General features: G+C 37.2%; 1 protein-coding gene across 4 annotated transcripts in view; it reads left to right on the top strand.

Moving 5' to 3' along the window:
• Positions 1-20,196, top strand: part of LOC110447468 (prestin-like) — a 126,011-nt gene that overhangs the window by 32,119 nt on the left and 73,696 nt on the right. For 2 of the 4 annotated variants that reach the window (XM_021493309.1, XM_021493227.1), the window contains one exon: positions 3,946-4,226. In XM_021493309.1, the coding sequence (XP_021348984.1) occupies positions 3,956-4,226 (271 nt within the window). In that variant the 5' untranslated portion in view covers positions 3,946-3,955. Of the gene's footprint in view, positions 1-3,945; positions 4,227-6,237; positions 6,383-11,611; positions 11,755-20,196 lie in introns of those variants that run through there. The other 2 variants (XM_021493473.1, XM_021493541.1) reach the window with 2 other exon arrangements.

Below are 20,196 nucleotides of genomic sequence, written 5' to 3'. Positions count from 1 at the left end.
TAACATGTAGTGGTGGTCCCCCATGTAACATGTAGTGATGGTCCCCCATGTAACATGTAGTGATGAGACACCATGTAACATGTAGTGATGGTCATCCATGTAACATGTAGTGATGGGACACCATGTAACATGTAGTGATGGTCAATCATGTATCATGTAGTGGTGGTCCCCCATGTAACATGTAGTGATGGTCCCCCATTTAACATGTATTGGTGGTCCACCATATAACATTGTAGTGATGGTCCAGCATGTAACATGCAGTGGTGGTCCACCATGTAACATGTAGTGGTGGTCCCCCATGTAACATGTAGTGATGGTCCACCATGTAACATGTAGTGATGGTCCACCATGTAACATGTAGAGATGGTCCTCCATGTAACATGTAGTGATGGTCCCCCATGTAACATGTAGTGATGGTCCACCATGTAACATGTAGTGATGGTCCTCCATGTAACATGTAGTAGTAGTTCCCCCTGTAACATGTAGTGATGGTCCAACATGTAACATGTAGTGGTGGTCCACCATGTAACATGTAGTGGTGGTCCCCCATGTAACATTTAGTGATGGTCCCCCATGTAACATGTAGTGGTGGTCACCATGTAACATGTAGTGATGGTCCCCCATGTAACATGTAGTGATGGTCCCCATGTAACCTGCAGTGGTAGTCCTCCATGTAACATGTAGTGATGGTCCCCCATGTAACATGTAGTGATGGTCCCCCATGTAACATGTAGTGATGGTCCACCATGTAACATGAAGTGATGGTCCACCATGTAACATGAAGTGATTGTCCACCATGTAACATGTAGTGGTGGTCCCCCATGTAACATGTAGTGGTGGTCCCCCATGTAACATGAAGTGATTGTCCACCATGTATCATGTAGTGGTGGTCCCCCATGTAACATGTAGTGATGGTCCCCCATGTAACATGAAGTGATGGTCCACCATGTAACATGTAGTGATGGTCCCCCATGTAACATGAAGTGTTGTTCCCCCATATATCATATAGTGATTGTCCCCCATGTATCATGTAGTGATGGTCCCCCATGTATCATGTAGTGATGGTCCCCCATGTAACATGTAGTGGGGGCCCCCCATGTAACATGAAGTGATGGTCCACCATGTAACATGTAGTGGTGGTCCCCCATGTAACATGAAGTGATTGTCCACCATGTAACATGTAGTGGTGGTCCCCCATGTAACATGAAGTGATGGTCCACCATGTATCATTTAGTGATAGTCCCCCATGTAACATGTAGTGATGTTCCCCCATGTAACATGGTCCCCATGTATCATGTAGTGATGGTCCCCCATGTAACATGTAGTGGTGGCCCCCCATGTAACATGAAGTGATGGTCCACCATGTATCATGTAGTGATAGTCCCCCATGTAACATGTAGTGATGTTCCCCCATGTAACATGTAGTGATGGTCCCCCATGTATCATGTAGTGATGGTCCCCCATGTAACATGTAGTGGTGGTCCTCCATGTAAAACATGTAGTGGTTCCTGTTGGTAAGATGTAGTGGTGGTCCCCCATGTAACATGTAGTGGTGGTCCTCCATGTAACATGTAGTGATGGTCCCCCATGTAACATGTAGTGGTGGTCCCCCATGTAACATGAAGTGATGGTCCCCCATGTATCATGTAGTGATCGTCCCCCATGTATCATGTAGTGATGGTCCCCCATGTAACATGTAGTGTTGGTCCCCCATGTAACATGTAGTGGTGGTCCCCCATGTAACATGCAGTGATGGTCCCCCATGTAACATGTAGTGATGGTCCCTCATGTATCATGTAGTGATGGTCCCCAATGTAACATATAGTGATGGTCCCCAATGTAACATGCAGAGATGGTCCCCCATGTAACCTGTAGTGATGGTCCCCCGTGTAACATGTAGTGATGGTCCCCCATGTAACATGTAGTGTTGGTCCCCCATGTAACATGTAGTGATGGTCCCCCGTGTAACATGTAGTGATGGTCCCCCATGTAACATGTAGTGATGGTCCACCATTAACATGTAGTGATGGTCCTCCATGTAACATGTAGTGATGGTCCCCCTAGTTACATATAGTGATGGTCCCTCGTGTATCATTTAGAGATGGTCCCCCATGTATCATGTAGTAATGCTCCCCATGTAACATGTAGTGATGGTCCCCCTAGATACACGAGTGATGATCCCTTGTGTATCATTTAGTGATGGTCCCCATTTAACATGTAGTGATGGTCCCATGGTAAAAAAATTGAATGTATTGTTGATCATATGTCGGTTTTCCTTACGTTTATTAAACAATGGTTTCTTGTATTCTTATTCTTGATTAAATTGTGTCTCCTAAATGTATGACTCTTGACTATTTTGGTTGAAATCTGTCTACGTGAGCATCGTTTGAATGATTGACGCGTCCGTATGTATCTTCTGCACGATTTAGCCAAACAAAATAGTCAAACACTCCCTGCCTTAAATGCATTTACACGTAATGAATTTTAGAAGAATCCCTGTAGGATCATAGTTTTTCCCGTACCATTTTAAGAACAGTTTCCACAATATCTAATACATAAACTAGATGTGTCGACATTTGACAGCTTAGAGCAAAGTTTTCGTCTGCTCTATGATCACAAAAAAGTAGCAAATTTATCAACTTGGTATGTTCTTACAAAAGAACATCACTTCCAGATGAATTTGAAAATGTCCTGCATATTCATATTTTTGTGTCATTAGCATTCCTAACGACCGGAAATAGAGCAAAAACAAAAGGTCATATATATTGTGTCTGTTACTTGTATCACAGGGACCTGCTAATCTGCTATGTAGCGTGTACTTGATTTTCTCCCGATGTGATGTACCATTGCAAGACGTTAATGCATCAACATTCGGTAAAACGCACTAAATACCCCAACTGGGATTATGTCAACATTTCTCATGTCCCTGTGACTTGCATTAATGTCAAAGTTTACAACAACAAAAAAACAAACATAAATGAATGTACAATATTGTCTTGCTAAACCCATGTTGTTCAGCACACATCTTCAATTAGACATATTTCAGTCAGCATCCTCCCCAAACATTTCTCTCTTTTTATCTTTTAAGAAGTGTTTCTTTATTTTCCAAAGTTTTTTCACATTCGAAATGCATTCATACAATGTATATCACGAGTATTATATAAATAACTGAACATATCACACAATAAATTATGTTTCCCCTCCATTCATTCTATTACCTTTAAATTGATTTATAGAGAAAAACGAGGAAAAGAAAGGTGGCGGAGAACACTATTGAACTGATTGACAAAAAAACCTGATACAGAGTGGCGATTTAATCGATATGGTTATGTATTTAAGATTGATTAAAATATTTTGTTCTGTGTTTTCGAATTCGAATCGTCTGTCTGTATATCAACATAAAATAAATCTCGCCACTTTCCAATACACAACCCTGATTTGATATTGTTATTGGCAGTACTAAACCCTATAGTGTACTATATAGAGAGGCGGAATCCCAAACGTATTCCAACTTCTCGAATGTTCACACCTCATATAACAAACTAGCACCTTTACTTTACCCAATAGTAATCCAAGCGCGAGCTAAAGTATAACATGTCACTTAAAATGCACCTTTTATTTCCATGAGAAAATCATTATACCGAGTATTTTCTTTGCCGTTGTATGATAAGCAAATGTCGAAATATTGAATTATGGGAAATATATTTCAGTATTTGTAACTTTCTCTTGCGACTTTCATGACACGATTTCACTTTAACAACTCAAGATTTTCTTCCTTTGAAAGTATCTGGTGGAACTTAGGGGAAAACGCAAGTTAAGGCAATTTCCCTTAATTACAGTTTCAAATAGAAAAAACACTATAGTTAGCAACATTCTTGAAGTTGACGCAAACCATTTATCTTTAATACTGTCTTACTAATTTCAATTTGCGCATTCATGTTCTAGGACAGCTATCATGTGTGACAACGAAGCGTTCAGTTACGGCGGGGACCACCGCGGTCAACCCAGGGGCATCTTATATACTCCTAAACCGGGAGTGTTCATAGTCCAGGAAAATGTAGCGTATCAAAATAAAACCATGGCAACCAGGGTTGATGTTACCAAGGCAACCCATAAAGATTCCTCAAATGCTACGGCGACCAATTACAAGGCAATTACAGGCAAAGGTGATGTTACTGTGACAACGGAAAATTCAGGAATATCGCAGGAAGGCGGGGACACAAAAGGTAAGGGTTTTTACCATTTTTACACATGGACATATATATATTTAAAAAATTGATTTATATTTTCAACCATTAATTTTGAACAGAGTTAGCGGAATTCGTGTCTTATCATATAATTTTTAACTCCATCGGTTGCACGCGTGCTAAGCCCTCTTTTAGGGGAGTATATGATCTATGATCATGTTCATCTGTTCAAACTCTAATAGTTACTAACCCCTCGACTCAAACATCACAACCCTCGTTTCCAGGGTCAAGTTCTTTATTAACTTTAAAGGGGCATCACGGTGAAGTAACTTTATTTTTTGTCTTTTTTTCAACTACTACATAAACATATCAAGTGAGACTCCTTATGGAAAATAACGATCGGATTTGGCTGAAATAGATTCATAAAAATGATGAAATCTAAGAAAATCATCGGTATTTCTACCTGTCTGACCAACGTTTTGTTCAGGGATTTCCCTTTACTAGCGCATGCGCATAGCACACCATTTCTCTCTGGCCGTGTGAAGTAAGCGAAAGAAAAGTGTTGTACCGTGTCAGCTACGAAACGAAAAGTTGCCAAATGGTCAAAAGATAGCGCAAGGAGTACGTTACGGAATCATTATTGCAGGTGGGCAGTATTCAAAGGAGAAAATAACTGCCGTAGCAGTTAGTACGGTGCATGTATTCTTCCGGATAGCCGGTTAAGCTGAAATGGAATCGACAGAAATGCTAGCGCTGTTTATGTTATGAATAAATATCTAAAACTATTAAGCTCGCTAGTATCTTTGTCTGAGTTTGAACACAGATGAACTTAGTTTAATATGTTAATGGGCATGTATTGGAGAGAGTTTACTTTGTGTTTCTATAATTATACAGTGGTTTATGCGAAAGGAAGGGATAAGTGACTGGTTAGTTTGATTTTTCCATGAGGCCCTCCAAGGGATAACTGTTGTGATGGCCCACGGCGTATTTTCTGGGTCACCGAGATACGTGTTATCGAAGTCCGTGGATTTACATAATTTATAATATTACCGGGTTCAATAAAATGGTATGATTTAATTATATTGCTGAATTAAACGATTATTTTTGTTTTTACATGCAAGATTTAAATTAGTACTAATATGAATACCCGGCCTCCTCTGCCCCGGCAACATATAAAAAAAATCAGAAAGGTTTGTCCCTTGGTGTAGGGAAGGTGTTTAGCCCCGTACCATCTGTACCGGCCACATTCCGGTACTAAATTCAATATATATTTAAATATATCTACTTTATGTTTATGCCTATTATCATTGTTGACATTTAATTGTAAATGTATGACGGGAGAAGGCTGTGAAAACTTGTGCCCCATCCCTTGTTTAATTTTATTGGCAACACATTTATGTTTAAAGCTAAATAAATTTAAATTCTGAATATTGGCAAGTGTGCAATTAACTTCTAATGATGAATAATTACTGTTCAATAAGTTTGAATACGGACTTAGAAATCATATAACTTGGTTTCATAGTGCGGTAAGAAGTTGCAGTTGCCTGACGGCCCCTCTCTGGGGGCCCCTTTGGAAACCGTTTCCTGCCTAGTCAGGTGACGTTATCGGCACTATTTTTAGCAGGGCTTTCCCGAACAATTCAAGTGGTCAAACTGGACATTAGGAACGGACTATGAATATGGGGATAGTGAGGTAACATAAGTGGAAGTGCATACAATACATACATTCATTAAAAAAAAACACGCCTTTTCACGTGATGTCCCTTTAAGTCTTGCGACTTATCAGTGTAAACATATATTAAACAGGAGGGTCAAATCCCCCGACTCCAAGGTAACGCTCCTCGACCCCAAGGTCAACGTCATCAGCAGAGAATGTAATGTTATAAACACTGTTTGGGTCAATAGGTATTAAGATTACTTAGTTAGCATTATTAGTGTAAGTACATCCCTGATAGTACACCGTACGATATAAGCCTATTACACATGTAGTAATACATGTTTTGCGTGATGTTTTCTATGTCCAATTTAGTTCATATAATTGTTTGTGCAGATAGAGCCAAACAGGGACACGCTGTTTTGTATTTGTGTCGTTAGTTCCTAGTACCTTTGGGATGTGTGAAGAGACATTGATTTGGGTACCTAGGAAACATGTCTTCGTATGGAGAATACTGTTTTTAGTTCGAATTCAGAAGTAGGTAAGTCAACCCAAAAGAGTCTGATGGTTTTTCCCGTAGATCTGTGTGGTTATGACTTGTACAAACAGAATTATGATTTCTTCATAAAAATAGCTCACTGGACTTACAACATGTCAATCTCTTTTGCGATCGATCATGCAGAGCTTTATTTCTCTTCTACTAGCTGTTGGGTGGAGTACCGACCTCAAATAAAGATAAATGTGGCCATGCGATACCACTGAAATCATAGTAAAATCCCCTGGTAACACATTTAAGCTATACATAAACACGGAATTAGATTAGAGGGAAAGGCAACTGCCTCTTCGGCATAGAAAATATGTCTGGTGCACTTTGATGTTGCGAGAAACTGCAAGAAAGAGCGAGAATTTACGTGATTTTGGAGAAGAAAAAAACGCCGCTTCAATCATCGTAGAAATGTATTGCCTTTGAAAAGTTATACATTCCCGTAACATTTTCCAGAGTTCAAAGTAAAGGATTTTTGATTTACATCTGTCTTCATTAAATAATGTGTGTTGTGTCGAATACTAGTAAGTAGTAGTGAACCTACACCGTTGCCAACTTGAATTATTTTATGGCTTCGCACCCGCCATTAACGTCTTTTGTTTGAGAAATTTCTTGCTAATAAATCGATTATTTGACATACAGACTAAACATAATTGCTTTTTGATATGTGTTCGATCGCAACATGTGGTTTTAAGTGAACCCATATCTCTGAAATTGTAGTATTTGTATTCTGAAAACGGTTGTTAATCAGTGTGTTTTTAATAATTGCCGCAATTGAGCCTGGGATTATTGATCGCGGGTTGGTTCATGAATGCATGTTATTCTCGGTAATTGATCATAAATATGTAATAATGTGCTTATATAATTACAAGCTGGTATATTATCATGTACACGGAACGATTTCAGTCGAATTGTTGATCAGGAAAGTGTATTTTTACGGCTCTGAATATTGACCAAAATTCACCATGATGCAATAGCGTGTGATTTCACTCCCATCATCGTCTTCACGACTTGCAATTTACCCTCCGTTGTTTAAGTTTTGAACTAATTGCTAACAAATAGATAATTAGGCATACGGACTAAACATAATTGCTTTTTTTTTTATATGTGTTCGATCGCAACATGCGGTTGTATTCTGAAAACGGCTCGGAATAATAACCAAAATCCATTGTGATGTTTCCTAATTTCAGCATGCCAAAGAAGAAAAAGGGAGTCCAAACTGCTTCAAAGCTTACAAGTTTAATACACCATTCCACACCAGAACAATTAAATTTAAATCAAATAACCAGTTCATTTTTATCAGAGTTAACATTGAATTATAATATAATTTGCACATTACCACTCAAGCTTGTTACCTGTAAGTAATAAAAAAACAGCTAAATTTTCGTTTGAAAGTTTTTATTCAGCTGTGTATACACAATAAGTACAATATACATATAATGTGTGCATGGCAAGTCATGAATAAACATCCATTCACATACTACTGGGCTTTAAGTGGATCCTCGATAAGTATTTGTTTGTCTCTTTTCAAAATAATCTTTAGAATCTTTAGCTTAATTTGACTGAACATGTCAATTTGATATGTTTTTGACCCTTCAAATCTGAAGGAAAATGTTTTTTGACTTATGAAATCGTTCAACTTAAAATTGTAGCCCTGTTCATTGTATATATTATATAAAATCAAGCATCTTGACTTTATTATTAGACATTGGACAATAAACTCTGATATTCTGTGAAAACTTTACAAGTGCTTGTACATGTATACATGTTTGTTATGATATATTTCCCCGAAGTATAGATAACTTAAATGACACAAATGAAATAATTAATTAGTTTAAGTGCATATCTTTTTTTTGTGTTAACCTACAGCAAAATTATATGTTGCATGCTCTTGGTTCCATCTAAGTGTGATTTATATGAAACATGTTCCAACTTTTTCACATAAATAGTAATGATACTTATATACCAATACATTGTATAATTGAGTAACAAAACTGACAACACATCAATTTTGATAGATACTAATCGATTACATATGTGAACCCCAAACTTTAATCTGTATACAAATCTAAATACAAGATACAAGAATTTTTATTTAGAGTCGTGTTTGTAACAATGCAACTTTAGTTCAGAAGAGCTATTCTTACGACTGTATATAACAATCATGATTAATAGAAACAATAAAATATCACAAAGGTAGCATGCATCACAGATGGTTGAATAAAAGGTAAAATAGCACGGAAAGATTAAAGGTCATGCGAACATAAAGCTCATGCAGCATATAAATTAATTTAAGAGACGTTTCAGTGTAATGTACATATATGTCAATATGGCAAAAACTAAAAATTTACAGAATACATGCTAATATAGCATAATCTAAAACAACAATACAGACATTTATGAAACAATATTTAGGAATTTGCAGCATAAAAGAAAAAAATACACAAAAGAAAGTAAAGCAGCACTAAGAACTAAAACTTGTAAATGACAAATATTTCTGGAGCAATAAAACGAGGAATAAGAACCAAAAAAAATCAATCCTTCATCTTTGTACAGATGGAACATGTACAGATGGGACCATCCCAGGTCCGGACCAACCTCCGGAATTCTGGGAAGTATTCACATCTCCGCAATTCATTTGGAAGACTGTTCCACACCCGACTGTTTCATTTCTGCGCATACCGTGTAGTTTTTACAGATGGGATGCTGACTGTGAAGTCCCTTCTGAGATCATAAGCAGATTCCTTTATGTTTACCAAATCAAGTATATAATCAGGAGGAATCTTGTGTAGTATTTTAAAAACTTTACAGCCCATATCTTTTAGCCTCTTAACATGTAAAAGAGAATTATTAGTAGATTTTATAAGCTGACTAAAAGATGAGACATAATCACCCTCCACGAATCTCAGTGCACGCTCCTGAATCTTTTCCATCTTTCTCACACATTTCAAGCTAGTAAAATGCCAAACCAGTGGGCAGAAATGAAAACTATATATAATAAAAGAAATGTATATGACTCTCCTACCTTGTTTTGTTAAAAAAACACACAATTATTTTAAGAACATTTACGTTTTAAGAACAAATGCTGTGTTTTAAGCTAAGGGCTTATTCGAACTGAATGTAGCTACTTTAATAATTGTTCTCATTCTTACACAGCGGACATCTTATTCAGTTTAAGCAAAAGTGTATTGAAAAACAAAACAAAAAAAACATTATCAAAGAAAAGTTCTTTGGAGTAAAGTTACAAATAGCTTAAGCACTTCGTCCAAAGAAGTTGATGAAGATCATCAATCTTTTAGGAATATATTGATAATTGAAATGACACTGAAAATTATTGCTGACAACAAAATAGCTTTAACGAGTGGGCTTGGTAGAACTACAGACCTAGTGGTGCTGTCAACAAGAACGCTGGTGGCGGAGCAGGACGTTTTATTTTGGTTAGCTGAAAAAAGATAGAAGAATGTTGCATTCACATTTAAATCATACTGGTGACTAATTATGAGAATACCTTGGACTTGTTATATAATTTCTGGACTGGGGGAGGGGGTTGCTTGTCAAAAAGATACTACAATGTGTAATATTTTGGTTACAGCAAAGACATTAAACATATCAAATAGACATGTCTTTTCGCATAATCAAAGCTCATTTTATGGAGTCAAAAATGTCTCAATAGTCATTAAATATTGACAAAATGCTGAATTGAAACATGATAAAACGAAATTCAAAATCTCAATGAACTATTTTGTCCATTTTTGGGAAAGTCAGGTTTAGACAAACTTTTTTATTTTAAGTCTGATTCATAGTGCTGGGACAGAAGTTTATATCACATTTTGTTAATGCAGAATACATAAAGAAAAAAAAGCTACGAAAATGTACCATGTAGAGTAACAGTGAATATGTTGCACCAACATGCTGTGACTTGCTGTGACTTGCTGTGATGTTATCAAATTATTATTAAAACTGAAATCATGTCACAGAAATCAAGAATATATTTCTGTATCACAATGTGGAGCCAAGATGGTGGAATTCAGGTTTGAAAATTACCTTTGATTGTTGCCTAGAAATATAAACTTGTAAACGTGTTTTATTTTTAGCTCATCGGGTTCGACGAACCGTGGCGTCCGTCGTCTGTACGTCAACACTTTCTTCAAACGACTGTGACGGTTTATTTACATCTATATACATATAATATGTCTCTACATTTAAATTGCACGCCTAATCGTAAACAAATAAACAACTACAGACTCTCCGCAGATACTCACTGATACGATACGTATAGCTGTGGCTGACACAACTCATTAATTAGAACAACTGACCACTCTATCTGACCCCTACTGGCCCACTCGACTCTCCTCCTACTCTCAAAGGTAACACTTTTTCACACGACTTCTCCTTAACCACTGATTGGAATTTAACTAAATTTGACTGGAAGCATCCCTATCTTTGACTGGAAGCATCCCTATCTAAGTCCGTGATATAAATAAGAAAACAAAGGCTAAGTAACCTTGATCGATAAATGAAGTTTAGATGATGTGCCATTTGATAACATTCTGTGATTATATAAATGCGCTAGACATGCTATAAATATTGAAGCTGAAAAGAGCTCTTTTATAAAAACGTTAAATGTATGACATTTTATATGAAGTTTAAGTAGTGTTTATGGTCAAGTGTCTATTGCTTTACACATATATACCGGTTAAATATGTTACGCGGACGTTTTACTATGATTTTTGTACTTTCCCATAGCAACAATCGACCATCTCCTTGAGTGGCCTATCCACATATATAGTTATAAAGAGAAATGAAGCCCCGTATGACATAGGTATATAAATGATCTTCAAATAACATGTCATTTCGTAACATTCAGTTGTGTCGCTTAAGGGATTGACATGTTATAAATCTGGTGAGCAACCTTTATTGATTTGTGTACCTTTCTAATAGCTCATGTACAAGCTGAATATATATAGTTGAATTACATATATATATATATTCCGATTTTTGATAAGGGTATTTGAATATGACTTGCCAGGGGTTGAAATTTAGGGTGACTATAACCACGGATTTAATCTAATTCCGTGCTATTTATCACGTGTTGAACCTTAACCGAGAAAGTTGCCAAGACCTTTTCTATAAATAGATATATTTAATCGGGAAACCCCTCTTGACGCATTCAATTCCGACGATGAGCGTAAACTGTGTTGTGATTGGTTAAATTTAAAGGGGGGGTATTCCTGGTTCGAAGTTTCTGTTTACTCGATGAACAGCGCACTAGAAATTCGCTCTACTGATAGTATAAGATTAATTTCTGTTATCAATGATGAAGACAGAGTGGATATGAATAGCAACACCTTGATTCTAACCAATAGAAGGTAGGTAGACCATTCACTATGTTGAGTATTCTTTCTCCTTGTAACACATGTCCTCAAAACATCACCTTGGCTGGTTACAGCAAAACCACGGATCAAATTATGATACAAAATCGTGTGTGATCTAAACCGGACTATCCTGACTTTGTATTACATAGTTTGGTGTAAGCCCTGTATCACACATTTGCACACGTGATAGTGCCTAGGACTTTCAGATGAGGAATAACATTTATGCTAACAGTGTGACTGGAAAAGTGATGTAATATAATTATTCTATAAGTATAGATGTCCTGCACCACAATGTCCTCAAATTTGACCTTATAACCACAGGGGCTCGGTTTCGGAATACTGTCGGTTAATAGTAAACCTTTAACATACCAGTAAATAACAGCAACACTTTTTATCCGGTGTTGATACACATTCTAAAACCTTATAAAAATTGAGGGTACCGAGACCCTGTGCTTATATAACTTACAGGATGACATTTTATATCAAGGCCTGAGTACCTCCTGCTGAGAACGTTTATCAATATAAACATTTCAAGGCAAATCTTTGACTTTTGACATCAAATTTGCATCCAATTTTAAGTCAATAACAAAATAAAGACGGGTAAATGAAAACTGGAATTAACATCATTACATGGAGAGGTCAAATTCAGTTCCATTCCCCCCTTCCAGAATTATCCCCGATTGACAATGATGTAAAAACTGAGCCTTAAATGCATAATCCGTGCAAATTGTTTATCTACAAATGAATTTATGAAACAACATACCATAACATTTACAGACCTTCGTTTATATAAAAACAGACAATATTATAGCTTCCAGTGCTTGAGACAAAACATAGGTAGCATAAAAAGCAGGTATTCGAATAAAACCAGAAATACAATGCATACATTATTAAATACAATGCATACATATTAAATACAATACATACATATTATATACAATACGTACATAGTATTTATACAATACGTACATATTTATACAATACGTACATATTAATATATATACAATACATATTGTAAAGGCACGACTGATCATGACATTGAAAGACTCGAGAAAGTCAGGAAAGCAGGAGTGGATGTGAAAACTGGAAGGAAGTGGTCAGCCAGCAAGGCAGTTACAGAGGCAGAGAGCAGACTCCGGCACAAGGATGGTGTGGGGACAGCTTGCATCAGAAGGCAAGGGTTAGGAAGAGGGCAGTCGGCGAGATGGAAAGATGCTAATGCAGCAGAGACAGAAAGCAAGTGCAGGGAGGGATCATGCAACAGGAAGAGGAAGCAAGGAAGGTGAAAGCAGTGGAGATGGGGAGTCAAGGGGCATGGACCCGATGGGAGTCGGAAGAGAGGAAGATGACATGGGCAGAGATCTGGAGATACACACCATGGCAGCTACAGTTCATTCTCAGGGCTGTTTATGATGTGCTTCCAACACCGACAAATCTTCACAGATGGGGGTTGGTGGAAGTCTGGAAGATCCTGCATGTCACCGGAAATCTAGAACATATTCTCTCTTCCTGCGAAGTAGCGCTGGCACAGGGCCGATAAACTTGGAGACATGACCAGGAGTTAGGACAATTGCTGTTCACACTCTTGAGAGGGAAAGGAAGAAAACACATGAAACACAAAGGGGACCAACGTTCAATCGGTTCCACAGAGAGGGACAGACACCATCGGGAACAGCAAGGAATGCCAACCTGGGTATTCTTGGAGGTGCAGGAGACTGGGAAGTACGTGTGGATCTTGGAGGGAGGAAATTAGTTTTATGGAGATCCTGGAGACAACACTACGACCAGACATAGTGTTATTATCACCCAGCAAGAAGAAACTGGTGATAGTGGAACTGACTGTGCCGTGGGAAACAAGGTGTGAATTGGTGCACGAACGGAAGAAGAGCAAGTATGCGGAGCTGACAGAGGAGTGTGGCAGAAAAGGCTGGCAGGCAATGAACTTTCCTGTGGAAGTAGGCTGCAGAGGATTCCCGGCCCAATCATGCTGGAAGATGCTCGGAGCCCTTGGTATCACGGGAGGAGCAAGGACGACGGCAGTGAGAGAGTTGGGGAACAAAGCAGAACGGGCATCACGATGGCTGTGGATGCGGAGAGGAGACAGTAGCTGGAAGGGACTGATCACCCCTGCTGACCCACCATCCGGAGCGAGTTCCAGGTTAGGGGTTGAAACCCTCGACCTAGAGAAGTTTGTGTGTTTTTGGGGGAATCAGGAAGGCGATGCCAACACACAACACTAGTGTACCTAACCACTCAATTAACTTTATATTAATAATTTTCAAAGAGTCCGAAGAGATCATTCCTTTGCAAAATATCATCTTAAAGACTGAAACTTTATTATTGATCAAATAATATCTATATGGGTACAAAATAATATATGTATTTTTTCTTAAATTAGGATTTTTTTTGAAGATTTTTTTGGGGAAAATAGGACTTTGCATTTTTTTTTGAGGAAATTTCAGCCCCAAAAATGGGCAACCATTTTGGCATCCCTAAATGCTATGGAAATTTCAAATATTATTACCAAGATATTTGCAAAAACTGGAAATGTAATTAATTGGTGATGACAGATCAAATCTGATTATCATTATAAACTGGTGAATCAACCAGGATTGTTGATGTGATTTTTTGTCAGTGTGACAGTTGTTGAAGTCTATTATGCTATTATTAAATAGTGAAATTGAGTACCAGTAATTGCATGAACATTTTAAGACAATTTAAATGTTTTCTACACAATTTTCGCCCTTATCATTGCCAAATTCAAAATGTGTTAGGTCAATATAGCAATTACATTATGTGTGGCCCATTAGACCAAAAAACCTTGATCTATATCTTTGTAAAATCCTGACTTTGATGGCCAGATTATAACCTAAGCACCACAGATACACTGCCCTTTGAACTTATCACAGTATTATCAACAAACTTGTTTTCCAATAAGATCAGTCTTTCTTTGTTTGTGTAAGATTTCTGTCCTTGTAACAGTTAAAGTAAAATAAAGATGTTCAGATAATGGCACCACTGTCACCACTTAAGAACCATTTTAAAGTGCAGCTATGTCACAGAGGTGATAACCTGAAGTGACTGAAATCTACTGTTTCACCTTGTATAAAGAGCAGCAATCATTCTGTGGATTAGACAGTCCAGCTATTTATGAACATCTGAATAAGAAGGAGTTTTCAATTATTATCAATTTTCCATATTCATAACATTTAAGGATAGAATCCTGTTTTGTTGAGGTTTATGGGGTATAAACCTCAGTAGGTCTGGAGACAAATTTCATGTCTTGCAGTCCATTACATTTGTCTCAAGACCCATTGAGGTTTATACCCAATAAACCTCAACAAAATTCAGAACATCAGATTTTACATATTTTGCATTGATTATACTATTGATTTAATATCTTTACATGCTGATCGAGAATTGGAAAAAAGGGATTTTTTTTTTTATCTCTTTGAATGAAAATCCTTTAAAAGGTATACTATGTATTCAAAAAAATGTGTTTGACTTTTTACTCTATTGCCCATAACAGACAAGAATTTGAATGGTTGGCCCATGGTGGAGAGTGGGGAATGTTATATTTTAGTGTACTGAAGTGTAAAGTGTAGTTTCATATTCTTTGTAAGAGTTTTCTCCCTTTGCTTGCTGTGTAAAGTATGTCCAGATTGAAATTCCGCTACTATTTTCCCCGGTCTACATCAGCAATTAAGACTTTGTGTAAGTTGTGATTGTGTAATTAGTGAATTGTCCAATTTAGGATTGAGTTTTCCTAGGATAAATTGGTTTCTTTTTTAGATCTTAATTAGCTCATCTGTCCAATCCATCATGCACAACCCATCCCTCACCCATTATCACTGCACTGACAATACCCTGACCAAAATTTCAATGTTATTTTGTTAATAAATCAATATTTTTCTTGAAAATCAGTTAAACTTTCATGAAATAGTGAATGTAAAAATTCATTTGACATGGCACTGAAAAATGAAACAGCATTCTTATTTAGATATACAAGTCTTGATTTATTTATGATCCAGGGGCCAGACCTGACAAATTCCTCTTGATGGAATCCATTGTTCTTATCGTAAAATTATGCCAGATGGTAAAAATGACTTGTCATCCAAAAGAGTGTAGTCAGCTAGCTGTTTTACCTTACTGTACTTGCTTTACCAGATTTGGTCGGTTTTGATTTAAAGATACCAAAACATTACTTAGTAATAACGGTATTATATTTGAATCACCTTTGTCAAATTTTAATTGTCAAATCACCTTTTTTCAAACCCCCAAGCGGCGCAAAGCGCCGCCGGGGTTTGATCTGTAAACGCTTTGTCCCCTTCCGGTGCTTCCCCATGCGTGAAAGCCTTCTGGGAAATTAAGGCCGCATACTTTCTACAAAAATATGTTGGTAAACCCTATCGTATCGGTATTGATTGCAGTTTACTTGTAAAATATCATGAATTCTCTATTTAATAAAAACATATATTTAATGCAGTGAAGATAAACGAAACATTATATCTTCACTAGTAAAAACTTCACTCTGTAAGTATTGTCCAATCTGAACGGTACATTATATTTCTGCGTAGATTTTCAGTTTCAAGTTTAGATGAAGTGACGGCAGTATAAGTGGTTGAGCTGTTTAACTTTGCAGCATACATTGTTGTTTTTACATAACTACACAATTAATATCATTTTTGTCTGGAAATCTTACCAGATATACTAGCAAACGGCAAAATTGCAGTGAAAACCCATTCAAAGTGGCGCTTTGTATTGTTGTCAAGCATGACGTCATTATAATTTGGCGTCAAAAACTACGTTATACATTCCCGCGCTTTTCTGATGTAGCAATATTTGCGCAGCGAAACGTGAAAGAAATGTAAGAAATAGAAAATTTCATGGTTTTCCCGTTCAATACGCTATATTTATTTCACTTGTAATATGAAATAGGCGAGACCCAAACAGCTGGCACACATACACATGAAATTACTGTTTCCTACATAACTTAACAGTTACATTTTGTCAGTAGAGTGAACATCCAGTCCTGTCATTATTCAATGGGTGTACTATTATGTTTTCTTCGTACGGGGGTAGGGGGGGGGGGTTAAACCAGGATACCTTATCCCCCTAAACCCCTGCCTGCTGAGGACTTTTATTTCAAAATATATGTCCCCATATTGGGACAGGGGCAATTTCGGTCCCTTTTTGTTAAAGTCGTTCTGAACAATATGTCATATGCTAATATGGTCGAGTGGTCAAAGTTAACACAACGGCCTTCCATGCGGCCGGGGTTCGATCCCAGAAGTTGTCGTATGCATGGATATGCAGAGCAAGTGTTTTTCTCCTGCCTATACAACTCCAACAACCCAGGTGGAGTATAAATTGGTCTGGGGAGAATGTTGCGGTATTTGTGCTGTAGCATTCAAGCGAGGTGGCACTATAAATGATACCGTATGAAGCACGGTCCCGCTACAAACACACCACATTACGTATACATTTCCAGCACACACGCAGTCATACACACATGGGGAGATATTAGCCAGGTGGCATTTGGCTAGTAGTTAGCGCCTGAAAAGGTAACAACCAAAAAACCAGCGTTGTCAAAATATGTCTTCGTTGCAGTCTCGAGAATTAATAACTATTATTTAAAGGGACGGGGGGGGGGGGGCTACGATTGACCCTTTATCCTAGAAAATGGTTGATATTTTATCCAAAATAGTCAAATAGGGACATTGTCAAAAGAATTATATATGCAAAAATTGCTGCAATTTTGACAAAAGGTGTAAATGATAGTTTATGTAAATCGTCTTATGTCCCCGGTCTCTCTCTCTCTTTTAGAAGATGACATTATTACCAAATCATTGACATTTGGCCCAAAACGTGCGGTTACAACTAGATATTGAGCGTGAACTGAATATTCTGAACAACACAATTAATGCCATTTACAATTTATATGATTATAATTAAATAGATTAAAGTATGCAGGATCCGTTCCCTCGTGGTTGGTGGACTGTCAGTAAGTCATTTTCATAAAATGGTTTGGTGTCCAGCAGCTTTGCTGCATTTTCTTGTTACGAATATAAAGATATTAAATCAAATAAATTATCATGGTGACAACTCCCATAAAAACAATACTTCGCTAAATGGGATGCAAACATTTAGTATCCAAGTTTTTACCGATTACACTGAGTCAGACTGTACCAGGGTACGTAAAACCATTTCTGTTGTGTAACTCACCGTTGTCGACGTCATACCATTAGTCTTCGACTACTATTGTGTTGTCAGCTTCTGAGTAACGGGTTCTTTATCGAGTTGTTGACGAATGCTACTGCATAACCTTGGGTGGAACACGTACACTCAACAGATCAAACAGTTGTGTCAAACTGCTGTGGTAATAGTCCGTACAAACACATACATTGATCAGGTATTAAATAGCATATGTGTCATTATACATATATGTGAAAAAGATAAAATGATATAATATCCATATCGTTGTTCATTTGGAGCTCTTCCAATAAATATACGTTCAAGGTTGTAATGGTCTGTTCTCCAATATATATGTACTGTTGTACTATACTTCTACTAGAAAAAGGCTTTATTTTATTTCAACTCATATAGCTGAAAGGGCCTGTATTGAGATTATAATAATGTCATCCATTCCATCTATTGCAATTTTTTTCACATTATACATTTCCCCTTAAAATGAATCAGACCTTAACAGTTAGTACACACATACGTAACATCCATATACTATTACCTTCAGGACCTTAACAGTTAGTACACACATACTTAACATCCATATACTATTACCTTCAGAACTTTGACAGTCTGTTCACAGTTAGTACACACATACTTAACATCCATATACTATTACCTTCAGGAACTTGACAGTCTGTTCACAGTCAAGAGATAAATCTTATTAGCCCTGACTTGATAATTATGACATGATAATTATCCTAATAAGCTTGGCATCATTATGGTTCCATGTTACCAGCCCTAGTCGCCCATGAGTCCTAGATCTAGGGGCTTTGATAGCATCTGAACCCTATAAGTGGTGTGCTGGAATGGGAAGTCAACTCCTTGTATACCGATGGAGATTGTTGAGTGACACCGAGTTGTCATGGCTGTTCCATTTACTGTAATGCTACAAGTACATGTACCTCTTTGAAGGAACAACACAACATCCCAAGCTGATGAATCAATGTCACAATATCCCAAGCTGAATAATATTAAACGTGAATTCAAAAATGTGCCCTTGATCATGAGTTTAATTAAACTCTGTAATACCTGAAATGAATTGTAACATCCCTGTTCAACATAAACATCACCATACATTATGCTTCCAAGGTAAATTGTATATTTAGAAACTTAAAACAACTGTACTTCCTTTTATCAGCCAGTGTTTGTAGTTTTAGGCTATAGACCTGATGTTGCAGTTGAAACTATGTAGAATATGCATTACTTCTAGCTGGGATGAGCACAGCTAATAATTGATGGTTCAGTATAGAAATATAATATCTAAGTAATGCCCCTCACTTCATTTGCCATCTTACTTATAACGGTCTTAAATCCATTAGCCACCTCACCTATCGGCATCTTATTATACCCCCCCCCCCCCCCCCCCCCCACAACATAGTTATGTTAGGGGGGAGGGGATACTTGATTCAGCCTGTCTATCCGTTTGTCTGTCTGTAGAAAATATTTGTCTGGACAACCACTTCTAAAGTAATGGACCTGTTTCAATGAAACTTCATCGTGTAACACCTTCCTTTTTATTGACCCATTTTGAATGAGCCTTTTGTTAAAAACTTGGAAATCCTATTGTCCAGACAACTTCTCCTAAACTTGTAGACCGATTTCAACAAAAATGATGATAATGACCACCAAATGATGTTTTGCATCCAGTTATAATTTTTTCATTGCAACCCTTTTTTACAGAGTTATGGCCCTTTGTTGAAAAACTATACAAAAATATACTTCTCTGTAAACAAACGATGATGTTGTGTATCCATTAATTTTTTATCGAGTTATGGACCTTTGTTGAAAAAACAAATGTGGCACATTGCACCTTTGTAATCTCATTTTATGCACAGTTTCGTTTTTTTCTGCGCATGCTCGGATTTTTTTAAACTTCCTATCGCGGTAAAGTCAAAGCAGTGCCGTATATAGTTTTGGTTTTCTGTTGTATATTATTCATTTTTCACTAATTGTGTAGGGTTTTATAGTATCAGCGACGTGCATAAAGGGTATTGGCAAGTACATTGATCTCTATTTTGCGATGTCATGTTATTAATTATTTTCTGCTGTAACAGATAATGTCTTTACATGTAAATGATGTAGATGTATATATCCTTTAATGGGAGAGCTAAATAGGAAGTCTAAACAGTGAAACATGTATATATCCTTTAATGGGAGAGCTATATAGGAAGTCCTGAACAGTGAAACAGA

This window comes from Mizuhopecten yessoensis, unplaced genomic scaffold, assembly GCF_002113885.1.
Source record: "Mizuhopecten yessoensis strain PY_sf001 unplaced genomic scaffold, ASM211388v2 scaffold39, whole genome shotgun sequence".
Lineage (NCBI taxonomy): Eukaryota > Metazoa > Mollusca > Bivalvia > Pectinida > Pectinidae > Mizuhopecten > Mizuhopecten yessoensis.
The sequence above is the reverse complement of the archived record's forward strand: the minus strand, read 5'-3'. Positions and strand labels throughout refer to the sequence as shown.